This window comes from Mus caroli, unplaced genomic scaffold, assembly GCF_978045245.1.
Source record: "Mus caroli unplaced genomic scaffold, Mus_caroli_1 scaffold_5, whole genome shotgun sequence".
NCBI lineage: Eukaryota > Metazoa > Chordata > Mammalia > Rodentia > Muridae > Mus > Mus caroli.
Window position 1 is genome coordinate 85,404,731 of NW_028227260.1, and position 13,328 is coordinate 85,418,058.

The 13,328-nt window shown below is 35.2% G+C and overlaps 1 protein-coding gene across 3 annotated transcripts in view; it reads right to left on the reverse strand.

The window, feature by feature from the left end:
* Nucleotides 1–13,328, reverse strand: part of Dmd (dystrophin) — a 2,436,643-nt gene that overhangs the window by 1,381,420 nt on the left and 1,041,895 nt on the right. For all 3 annotated transcript variants that reach the window (XM_085838134.1, XM_085838135.1, XM_029473188.1), the window contains exons 31-33: nucleotides 13,055–13,165; nucleotides 12,562–12,735; nucleotides 3,271–3,426 (exon numbers count right to left, since the gene is read on the reverse strand). In XM_085838134.1, the coding sequence (XP_085694260.1) occupies nucleotides 3,271–3,426; nucleotides 12,562–12,735; nucleotides 13,055–13,165 (441 nt within the window). The remainder of the gene's footprint in view (nucleotides 1–3,270; nucleotides 3,427–12,561; nucleotides 12,736–13,054; nucleotides 13,166–13,328) is intronic.

A 13,328-nucleotide genomic window follows, 5' to 3' on the forward strand; every position in this document is an offset into this window, starting at 1 on the left:
TGAATGAACTTTTTTTATTGCCATAGAGCATGTGTGTAATACAGACGACAACTTGGAGGAGTTGGTTCTCTCCTGCAATGTTGGGTCTCGGGATTGATCTCGATATTTTTTTATTAGATATTTGCGTTATTTATATTTGAAATGTTGTCTCCTTTCCTGGATTCCCCTCCAAAAGCCCCCTATCTCCTCCCCCTCCCCGTGCTCACAAACCCAGCCACACCTGCTTGGCCTCAGCATTCGCCTACACTGGGGCATCTATTGAGCCTTCATAGGACCAAGGGCCTCTCATCCCATTTATGACTGATTAGGCCATCCTCTGCTACATATGCAGCTGGAGTTATGAATCCCACCATGTGTACTCTTTGAGATTTTATAAGGCTTGGACGCAAGTTTTTTCACCACACGAGTCATCTGACTGGCCGAGATTGAATATTTTAACACATTTTTATTTTTACTTTTTATCCAAGGGAATTATAAATATCTACCCATTTTACTGAAAGAAATTTTCTGTATGAAATTGGTTAAAATATTTGTAATGTACTTCCATGTGTAGTCATTTTATTTCTGTGCTCTATTAATAGAAAATAATTCCAGATTCAATATTTCAAAGGAATATTATTTTCCTATGCTCATGTGTTATTGATTTTTATTTATTTATTTTGTTTTTGTTTATATGCAACTAAGTTTTAAAATACAGGAAATACTGCCACCTTAAGGAAAATTTTTACCTTATTCTTGTCTGTGAGAAAGAAAAATAAATATATAAAAAGAATATAATTGAGGCTAAAATGCTTCAATATTATTGTCTTAATGTACACTAACAACTGTATTTTGACGATGATATTGCTCTTTGTGTTTATTTTCAAAAACAGTCAAAGCATAGTGAAGACATAAAAGAATAAAGGTATTATATCAATGGAGCCAAGAGAATATTTCTCATACAAGTTGATGAAACTTAGATATAAGAAAACTTACCTTGTATTCTTTGAGCAATGTAACTCATTTGTGTTTTTAAAACTAAAAAACTAAATTCTAAGAAATGTGCTGAATACAAAATTATAATTCTCAAATCCCTTATGCAAATATCTTAACCTCAACATAATTCTATTTGAAAACATGAACAGGTGCTTTAAAGTCATTAATTGAGGTCACAACTATGAGTTGCTAATCTTATAGGTCAATGGCTTTGGATAAAAAAAGAGTGAGTGATTTTTATCTCCTTACAGTGATGACACAGCGAAAAGCTGGTAATCTACAATTTAAGAAGAAAGTCTTCATTATGAATCAGGTAGGTCAGCACTTTCAGGATGGAATAGCAGACCCCAGAAGTTTGAAAAATACATTATTCTTATTGATAATTCCACAGTGTATTCATCTTGTGATGGCAGTATTAACTGTTTACTACAAATGACAATGTACTGAATTAAGTACAAGCATGTAAATTTTGAAGGTAATTAAATTATAGTATTTTTCTATTTATATATTAAAAGAACGATTTCCTTAAATTCATTTTTGTCTTTAATTTTCTTAAAATGACAACCTCAATCACTAATGTTTCTAAATTAATATTTACTTCAAAAACAATTTATTTCCTCAATCTGTGATGCATTCTTACATGCTATTAAAGAGTCGTGTCATTTCACTGTTTTATGTTAATGATATTGTAGTGTTAAATTGTTATATATAAGCAATCAAATTTGTACTTTTGAGAATAAGTAGAATCATTATTACATTCATTAAATTTTTTTTTATTTGTTTGTTTGTTTTTAGAGACAGGGTTTCTCATAAGTATTAAACCAAGGGCCTCCTCATGGTAACCAGGAGTCTATCAATGAAATTTTGTTTTATTAAGACAGAATCTTTTAAAAAATATTTATTTATTTATTTATTTATTTATTTATTTATTTATTTATTTATTTATTATATGTAAGTACACTGTAGCTCTCTTCAGACACTCCAGAAGAGAGCATCAGATTTCCTTACGGATGGTTGTGAGCCACCATGTGGTTGCTGGGATTTGAACTCAGGACCTTTGGAAGAGCAGTCGGTGCTCATAACCACTGAGCCATCTCACCAGCCCCAATTAATTTTTTTAATAATAACAAATTTTTAGTCCTAATAGCCTTCTAATTTTATTTTTGTTGTTTTAAATTCTAAATGATTTTTTCAATAGCGTTCTATACCAAAACTTCCCATATTAAAGACAATGGTTCTGTTGCACTGAAAGAGCAAGTTAAGAATTTCACCTTTCCTAGATCTGTTTTATTTTTCTTTATTACTGAAGGAAATATCAGCCGTACAAGTTGTAATATGGTTATAATCCCACCACTTAGATGGTGGAGGCAGAAGGATCAGGAAGTCAAAGTCAGCCTCAGCTACTTGGTGAATTCAAGAAAAACCTGTACTTCATGAGATCCTGTCTAAAAAGAAATAAACAGTACTCACTCATCACAAAATTTCAGTGTATGGATGTGAATAAATATTAAGTTCAAACAAATAAAACATACAGATTTTTGAATTGCATTTTATCATATAAAGTATAAGAAAATAAAACTAATATTCTTTGATATTACCAAAGATATATTTAACATGATATTAACATGATAACAACATATTTAACATGATCCCTCACCATGCATTTTATTAATACAAGGACATAGACATTAATTGTCCTTTTGATGTGGTTAACATCAAAAACAGAAAATAAAATTATATTAAATTAAAATTATTTAATTAAATTTAAAAGACATATATTAAAAATAGAAGGAGTAGCAGGGGAGAGCATAGAGATATGTTGTTAATACACACATGTATGAATGTATATATATATTGAAAAATATTTGTAAGATAATTTGAATAAATATACAATTAATTGTCTAGCCTTGATTTCAAACTGTGCTAACTTCATTCCACCAAGTTCATTCTAAGTACAATATTTCACTCCAATAATAACTCAATGTAAAATATATACATGTTTTTCAGTCATAGTAAATAGATTTCTTAAACTGAACAGAAAGGATTTGAGAACAAGAAAAATCTTTAATAACTATCTGATTCACAAGTAAATACCTCCTTAAGCTTTATATTCCTTTTTACTTTATCTGGATAAGCAGAGAATAAAGGTATCTTAGTATCTGTTTCATTTGGAAATACACTCATTATACTGAGAATCACAATAAGGGTTTCTGGTATTATATTTTATCTTGAGTGCTGTTTAGCAATATACTGTAAATATTATAAAATGTGATTTTGCTCTAAGTAGGTACTCACCTTTGCACCCAACTCATTGTAATGCAATTTCAAAGCTGTTACTCGTTCATCAAGCTCTTTGGGGTTTTCTGTCTGCTTTTTCTGTACGATTTGACGTCCGGTTTTAATCACCATTTCCACTTCAGACTTGACTTCACTCAGGCTTTTATACAAATTCTGTGTTTAAGCATAAAGCAAACACAAATATTCTACAACATATGGAGCATTATATTATTAATACAAAGATATAGTTATTAATTACCCTTTTGTGTTTATAAGTTAAATGGAGTACATTTTGTGGATATTGTCATACCATTTTGTATTTTCTGTTGAGTTAACTTAGATATACTCATGATTATAAATATATGTGTATAATTTGCAGCTATTCATAAAAAATAAATATACCATATATATTTAGTTCATTAATATTAATTTATAATTATCATTGCTGAATGTTATAGGATTTGTATTTTAAGATCCACATTTGGTCAATTCTAGCTGAATGTACTAATTTTTCTGGTATATTGAGTGCCTAAAATGCACCAGATAGTATTTCCATTCCTGACATATGAAGTAAAAAAAAAAGTGTTTTTTTTTTTTCCTGGCACTTACATTTAATTAGGATAAAACATATAAATATCTAAATCACTGTTTCCATGTAAATAATATCACAGGGAAAGAAATGAATTAATCTTAAATATTTTCATTGAAATATAAAAATATATTTTTGATACTGATGAGAATATAAAACAGTAGCATTATATTATTTCTCACATGTGAACCAGAACTTATGATACACACATATACCTTTACATTGATAATTTAGTATAACAAAGCTTTATGAGTATTGTAACTCTGAAAAGCAGGTGGAATTCTCAATATACTGCCAATGTAAATTTGCTGTTACAATAGGTTTTGTACTGATTTTATGGGAAATATGTAAAGTAGTATGTGCATATACATGAAAAATTTTCACTTGTATATATGTGTACATATATAATGATGAATGTAGTTCTGCATCAAATTGTTCCATATTTATTTTAAATAATAATTTTTTTAAATTTTTAATATTTTTTATTACATATTTTCCTCAATTACATTTCCAATGCTATCCCAAAAGTCCCCCATAGCGCCCCCCACTTCCCTACCCACCCATTCCCATTCTTTTGGCCCTGGCATTACCCTATATTGGGGCATATAAAGTTTGCAAGTCCAATGGGCCTCTCTTTCCAGTGATGGCCGACTAGGCCATCTTTCGATACATATGCAGCTAGAGACAAGAGCTCCAGGGTACTGGTTAGTTCATCATGTTGCTCCAACTATAGGGTTGCAGATCCCTTTAGCTCATTGGGTACTTTCTCTAGCTTCTCCATTGGGAGCCCTGTGATACATCCAATAGCTGACTGTGAGCATCCACTCCTGTGTTTGCTAGGCCCCTGCATAGTCTCACAAGAGACAGCTATATTTGGGTCCTTTCAGCAAAATCTTGCTAGTGTATGCAATGGTATCCGCGTTTAGAAGCTGATTATGGGATGGATCCCTGGATACGGCAGTCTCTAGATGGTCCATCCTTTCATCACAGCTCCAAACTTTGTCTCTGTAACTCCTTCCATGGGTGTTTTGTTCCCAATTCTAAGAAGGGGCACAGTGTCCACATTTTGGTCTTCATTCTTCTTGAGTTTCATGCGTTTAGCAAATTGTATCTTATATCTTGGGTATCCTAAGTTTTAGGCTAATATCCACTTATCAGTGAATACATATTGTGTGAGTTCCTTTGTGATTGTGTTACCTCACTCAAGATGGTGCCCTCCAGGTCCATCCATTTGGCTAGGAATTTCATAAATTCATTCTTTTTAATAGCTGAGTATTACTCTATTGTGTAAATGTACCATAATTTCTGTATCCATTCCTCTGTTGAGGGACATCTGGGTTCTTTCCAGCTTCTGGCTATTATAAATAGGGCTGCTATGAACATAGTGGAGCATGTGTCCTTCTTACCGGTTGGGACATCTTCTGGATATATGCCTAGGAGAGGTATTGCTGGATCCTCCGGTAGTACTATGTCAAATTTTCTGAGGAACCACCAGACTGATTTCCAGAGTGGTTGTACAAGCTTGCAATCCCACCAACAATGGAGGAGTGTTCCTCTTTCTCCACATCCTCGCCAGCATCTGCTGTCACCTGAATTTTTGATCTTAGCCATTCTGACTGGTGTGAGGTGGAATCTCAGGGTTGTTTTGATTTGCATTTCCCTGATGATTAAGGATGTTGAACATTTTTTCAGGTGCTTCTCTGCCATTCGGTATTCTTCAGGTGAGAATTCTTTGTTCAGTTCTGAGCCCCATTTTTTACTGGGGTTATTTGACTTTCTGGAGTCCACCTTCTTGAGTTCTTTATATATATTGGATATTAGTCCCTTATCTGATTTAGGATAGGTAAAGATCCTTTCCCAATCTGTTGGTGGTTTTTTTGTCTTATTGATGGTGTCTTTTGCCTTGCAGAAGCTTTGCAGTTTCATGATGTCCCACTTGTCAATTCTCGATCTTACAGCACAAGCCATTGCTGTTCTATTCAAGAATTTCTCCCCTGTGCCCATATCTTCAAGGCTTTTCCCCACTTTCTCCTCTATAAGTTTCAGTGTCTCTGGTTTTATGTGAAGTTCCTTGATCCACTTAGACTTGACCTTAGTACAAGGAGATAGGAATGGATCGATTCGCATTCTTCTACATGATAAAAACCAGTTGTGCCAGCACCATTTGTTGAAAATGCTGTCTTTCTTCCACTGGCTGGTTTTAGCTCCCTTGTCGAAGATCAAGTGACCGTAGGTGTGTGGGTTCATTTCTGGGTCTTCAATTCTATTCCATTGTTCTATTTGTCTGTCACTATACCAGTACCACGCAGTTTTTATCACAATTGCTCTGTAGTAAAGCTTTAGGTCTGGCATGGTGATTCCACCAGAGGTTCTTTTATCCTTGAGAAGAGTTTTTGCTATCCTAGATTTTTTGTTATTCCAGATGAATTTGCAGATTGCACTTTCCAATTCGTTAAAGAATTGAGTTGGAATTTTGATGGGGATTGCATTGAATCTGTAGATTGCTTTTGGCAAGATAGCCATTTTTACAATGTTGATCCTGCCAATCCATGAGCATGGGAGATCTTTCCATCTTCTGAGATCTTCTATAATTTCTTTCTTCAGAGACTTGAAGTTTTTATTATACAGATCTTTCACTTCCTTAGTTAGAGTCACGCCAAGATATTTTATATTATTTGTGACTATTGAGAAGGGTGTTGTTTCCCTAATTTCTTTCTCAGCCTGTTTATTCTTTGTGTAGAGAAAGACCATTGATTTGTTTGAGTTAATTTTATATCCAGCTACTTCACCGAAGCTGTTTATCAGGTTTAGGAGTTCCCTGGTGGAATTTTTAGGGTCACTTATATATACTATCATATCATCTGCAAAAAGTGATATTTTGACTTCATCTTTTCCAATTTGTATCCCTTTGATCTCCTTTTGTTGTCGAATTGCTCTGGCTAGGACTTCAAGTACTATGTTGAATAGGTATGGAGAAAGTGGACAGCCTTGTCTAGTCCCTGATTTTAGAGGGATTGCTTCAAGCTTCTCACCATTTACTTTGATGTTGGCTACTGGTTTGCTGTAGATTGCTTTTATCATGTTTAGGTATGGGCCTTGAATTCCTAATCTTTCCAAGACTTTTATCATGAATGGGTGTTCGATCTTGTCAAATGCTTTTTCCGCATCTAACTAGATGACCATGTGGTTTTGTCTTTGAGTTTGTTTATATACTGGATTACATTGATGGATTTCCGTATATTGAACCATCCCTGCATCCTGGGATGAAACCTACTTGGTCAGGATGGATGATTGTTTTGATGTGTTCTTGGATTCGGATAGCAAGAACTTTATTGAGGATTTTTGCATCAATATTCATAAGGGATATTGGTCTGAAGTTTTCTATCTTTGTTGGGTCTTTTTGTGGTTTAGGTATCAGAGTAATTGTGGCTTCATAGAATGAGTTGGGTAGAGTACCTTCTGTTTCTATTTTGTGGAATAGTTTGTGAAGAACTGGGATTAGATCTTCTTTGAAGGTCTGATAGAACTCTGCACTAAACCCATCTGGTCCTGGGCTTTTTTTGGTTGGGAGACTATTAATGACTGCTTCTATTTCTTTGGGGGATATAGGGCTGTTTAGATCATTAACCTGATCTTGGTTCAACTTTGGTACCTGGTATTTGTCTAGGAACTTCTCCATTTCATCCAGGTTCTCCAGTTTTGTTGAATATAGCCTTTGGTAGAAGCATCTGATGGTGTTTTGGATGTCTTCAGGATCTGTTGTTATGTCTCCTTTTTCATTTCTGATTTTGTTATTTAGAATGCTTTCCCTGTGCCCTCTAGTGAGTCTGGCTAAGGGTTTATCTATCTTGTTGATTTTCTCAAAGAACCAGCTCCTTGATTGATTGATTCTTTGAATAGTTCTTCTTGTTTCCACTTGATTGATTTCACCCCTGAGTTTGATTATTTCCTGCCATCTACTCCTCTTGGGTGAATTTGCTTCCTTTTGTTCTAGTGCTTTTAGTTGTGTTGTCAAGCTGCTAATGTCTGCTCTTTCTAGTTTCTTTTTGGAGGCACTCAGAGCTATGAGTTTTCCTCTTAGAAATGCTTTCATTGCGTCCCATAAGTTTGGGTATGTTGTGGCTTCATTTTCATTGAACTCTAAAAAGTCCTTAATTTCTTTCTTTATTCCTTCCTTGACCAAGGTATCATTGAGAAGAGTGTTGTTCAGTTTCCACGTGAACGTTGGCTTTCTATTATTTATTTTGATATTGAAGATCAGCCTTAGTCCATGGTGATCTGATAGGATGCATGGGACAATTTCAATATTTTTGTATCTGTTAAGGCCTGTGTTGTGACCAATTATGTGGTCAATTTTGGAGAAGGTACCATGAGGTGCTGAGAAGAAGGTATATCCTTTTGTTTTAGGGTAAAATGTTCTCTAGATATCTGCCAGATCCATTTGATCCATAACTTCTGTTAGTTTCACTGTGTCCCTGTTTAGTTTCTGTTTCCATGTGGTGTGTTGAAGTCTCCCACTATTATTGTATGAGGTGCAATGTGTGCTTTGAGATTTACTAAAGTTTCTTTAATGAATGTGGCTGCCCTTGCATTTGGAGCATAGATATTCAGGATTGATAGTTCCTCTTAAGGATTTTACCTTTGATGAGTATGAAGTACCCCTCCCTGTCTTTTTTGATGACTTTGGGTTGGAAGTCAATCTTATCAGATATTAGAATGGCTACTCCAGCTTGTTTCTTCATACCATTTGCTTGGAAAATTGTTTTCCAGCCTTTCATTCTGAGGTTGTGTCTATCTTTTTCTCTGAGATGAGTTTCTTGTAAGCAGCAAAATGTTGGGTCTTGTTTGTGTAGCCAGTTTGTTAGTCTATGTCTTTTTATCGGGGAGTTGAGTCCATTGATATTAAGAGATATTAAGGAAAAGTAATTGTTGTTTCCTGTTATTTTTGTTGTTAAAGTTGGCATTCTGTTCTTGTGGCTGTCTTCTTTTAGGTTTGAGAGGGATTACCTTCTTGTTGTTTCTAGGGCGTGGTTCCTGTCCTTGTATTGTTTTTTTTCTGTTATTATCTTTTGAAGGGCTGGATTCCTGGAGAGATAATGTGTGAATTTGGTTTTGTCGTGGAATACTTTGGTTTCTCCATCTATGTTAATTGAGAGTTTGGCTGGGTATAGTAGCCTGGGCTGGAATTTGTGTTCTTTTAGTGTCTGTATAACATCTGTCCAGGATCTTCTGGCTTTCATAGTCTCTGGTGAAAAATCTGGTGTAATTCTGATAGGCTTGCCTTTATACGTTACTTTTCCTTTTTCTCTTACTGCTTTTAGTATTCTATCTTTATTTAGTGCATTTGTTGTTCTGATTATTATGTGTCGGGAGGTATTTCTTTTCTGGTCCAGCCTATTTGGAGTTCTGTAGGCTTCTTGTATGTTCATGGGCATCTCTTTCTTTAGATTTGGGAAATTTTCTTCTATAATTTTGTTGAAGATGTTTGCTGGTCTTTTGAGTTGAAAATCTTCATTCTCATCCACTCCTATTATCCGTAGGTTTGGTCTTCTCATTGTGTCCTGTATTTCCTGGATGTTTTGAGTTAGGATCTTTTTGCACTTTCCATTTTCTTTGATTGTTGTGCCGATGTTCTCTATGGAATCTCCTGCACCTGAGATTCTCTCTTCCATCTCTTGTATTCTGTTGCTGATGCTTGCATCTATGGTTCCAGATTTCTTTCCTAGGGTTTCTATCTCCAGTGTTGCCTCATTTTGGGTTTTCTTTATTGTGTCTACTTCCCTTTTTAGGTCTAGTATGGTTTTGTTCATTTCCATCATCTGATTGGATGTGTTTTCCTGTTTTTCTTTAAGGACTTGTAACTCTTTAGCCATGTTCTCCTGTAGTTCTTTAAAGTCCTTCTTGATGTCCTCTACCATCATCATGAGATATGCTTTTAAATCCAGGTCTAGCTTTTCAGGTGTGTTGGCGTGCCCTGGACTGGGCGAAGTGGGAGTGCTGGGTCCTGATGATGGTGAGTGGTCTTGGTTTCTGTTAGTAAGATTCTTATGTTTACCTCTCGCCATCTGGTAATCTCTGGGGTTGTTATAGTTGTCTCTGTTCAGAGGTTGTTCTTCTGGTGATTCTGAGTACCGTCTGTCAGCAGACCTGGGAGACAGGCTCTCTCCTCTGAGTTTCAGTGGTTAGAGCACTCCCTGCTGACAAGCTTTCCTCTTAAAGGGAAGGTGTACAGATATCTGGCGTTTGGACCTCCTCCTGGCCGAAGAAGAAGGCCGAAAACAGGACCTTTCCCAGATGCTGTGTTGCTTTGGCAGGTCACAGAAGCTGTCAGCTTCTGTTGTGCACACTCTCAGCTGTGCAGACTAAGTTCCTAAGTTCGGTGGAGTCCTGGATCCAAGATGTGCTCCCTGCTCCTGAGGCAGAGGGCTCCTATGCAGGGCAGACCACTGTCTTCCAGCTGGGAGGGTGCCGGATGTCTGCGGCCCCAAAAGGGTGGTGCCTCAGCGGCTCTGTGGCTCCCGCCTGTCCCAGAAGCTGTCTGCCTCTGTGGTCCTCACTCTCACCTGTGCAGACTAAGTTCAGTGGAGTCCCGGAGCCAAGATGGTGCTCCCTGCAGGGCGGACCTCTGTCCTCAGGCTGGGAGGGTGCTGGATGACTGTGGCCCCAAAATGGTGCTGCCTCAGTGGCTCTGTGGCTCCAGCATGTCCCAGAAGCTGTCTGCCTCTATGGTCCTCACTCTCTCCTGTGCAGACTAAGTTCGGTGGAGTCCCGGAGCCAAGATGGCGCTCCCTGCAGGGCGGATCACTGTCCTCCGGCTGGGAGGGTGCTGGATGTCTGCGGCCCCAAAAGGGTGCTGCCTCAGCAGCTCTGTGGCTCCCGCCTGTCCCAGAAGCTGTCTGCCTCTGTGGTCCTCACTCTCACCTGTGCAGGTTAAGTTCGGCGGGGTCCTGGAGCCAAGATGGCGCTCCCTGCAGGGCGGACTACTCAAATAATAATTCTTACTAAGAAAATTCTCACTAGTAGGTGGGTTGTCTTTAGAATTAAAATAATTATAACATGTTTTCACTTCTTAGATTAAAATCAATATGTAAATGCATATATTAAATTTATGTTTCATTATGGTCACATAGTTTGTTATGAATCTGACTTTCATGACTGATATTGCTATTATATATTGCTATTATAAAATATAATACCAATAACTGTAAATTCATTTTGACACTTTTCAATTTTTTAGTTTAATTTATATCGTCAAATATATAGAAAAATCTGCATTTTGGAAACACTGAAATCATTCAGTTTTATGCTAGCAAATAGTTATGTCAATTTAAAATTACTGATACTTCCAAATGTTTCTGTAATTGAACTTGAACAGCTTTTTAAAAATTTTTCATTGGAAGAGATTTTACTAACAGTATATTTAATGACGAACTCACTATTTGTAACCAGCATGTTAAGACATTTTGTTACAGAAAAAAAGTTTTAGCAAGGAGTGATGGCACTAGTGTTTAATCCCAGTACCTGGGTGGGGTTTTAGGCACAAGATTCATAAATGTAAGGCCTGCTAGTTTATATAGTGACGCCTCTTAAAACATTATCATCACTGTCATCATTGTCATCATCAACAATTAACAAACAAAACAACAAAAGTTCTTGAAGACAAGGATTCAGTTATAATATATATCATCATAAATTATATTTAAAAGTAGATAATATAAAATCTGTGAAAGAAAGATGTCTTTACAGAAAATGTATTCCCATTGTTTCCAATATTAATACCAGAACAAGATACAAACCAAGCTAATGTTTTGTGCTGTTTCCTTTGTACAGACATAGGCATAGTTGTTTTGAGATCATTAACTGGAAGATAACTATTATGAAGCATGATCCTATTTGAAGAGAATGAATATCTTTCCCATTGCAAATGTAAGTAATGGTAATTTTCATTTTCATTTTTTCTTGAAAATGTTAAGATATGACACCAGGTATGCCTATTCTTATTTGTCTATTACCAGAAAATCCCTGCATAACACTATAAAAATTCTATTTTGGATGGTGAAATTACTTGATGCAATTATTCCATTAAACACATCCAAATTATCGATGAAAGTACTTGCTAAATAGAAAGAATTTACCCATCTATTTGGATATAATTGGTACATTAATAAAGACATCTTATAGGACAAATGATACAGATTTATGTTTTGTAGTCTGGTGACATTTCAATGTATATTCAATAATTAGGATTTGTTGTATTTAGAATGCAATCTGTTGTGTCTTTCACAGCTTTCTTTATTTTCTCTTTGGTAATCTGTAACCTGGAGGATAAAGATGACTACTGTACAACATTTAAACTCACTGAGAAACATAAATTCTGGAATGGTTAATAATATTACAACTACTGCTGCAGTTGCTGTTTCATTTCTTGATTTCCTTTTCACAATATGTACCAAGAGAGAATAATATAAATAGGACTCATTTTTTTATTCTTTAGCCATTAACAAAATTATTGACTCAAAAATCACACACCTAAAATGCCAACAAATGACTATTATTTCTATAAGAACTATATATTAATGTATTGTCATTTTCCTTAATCTTAAAACTATGTGTTATAATTATTACAGCTGTGTAAAATACATTGTTACCAAAGATTATTGAATTCTTCTAATATAGCAAACTGAAAAGGTAGCTGGATATTTGCCACTAGGAATACATACCACACAATGACTTAGTTGTGACTGAACTACTTCCTGTTCAACACTCTTGATTTCCAGTGCAGGCAAGTGCATCTTCACTTCATCTAAAATCATCTTACTTTCCTCTAGACGTTGTTCAAAATTGGCTGGTTTTTGGAATAATCGAAATTTCATGGAGACATCTTGTAATTTTTTCTGTAACAGTAACATAAAGAAATACTAATTAATCTATCTTTAATAGTGCAACCAGTCAATTATCATTTTCTGAAAAAAAATTTAAAATAATATAAATGGAAATTTGTACATCATTTTCTAACACATAGAACATGTCGTTTAGAGAATTTAGTATTCTAAATAAATGTGATACTAAGCAGTTATATCTTAACTTATCTTTACAGTGTACAGAAGTTATTTTTTAAATATTATACTGAGAGATGCCATATCATAATTTTAAATTTGATGATAACCAAGTTGTCTAATAATCAATAACCCTGGGATATAAAATAAAGCATACCTGTGCAACATCAATTTGTGAAAGAACCCTTTGGTTGGCATCCTTCCCCTGGTTATGTTTCTTCATTTCTTCTAAACTGATCTCATGACTTGTCAAATCTGATTGGATTTTCTGTTGGAAAGAATATACTATTATTGCAAAGGAAATACCCATTCCAAGAACATGGAATTTTGAAATATGCATGAACTATCACTAACAACACAGATTCCTCAATATAGGCAAGAATTCCTCAAGTCTTCCTTATATAATAAAAAAAGTAATTACTTCTCTATTC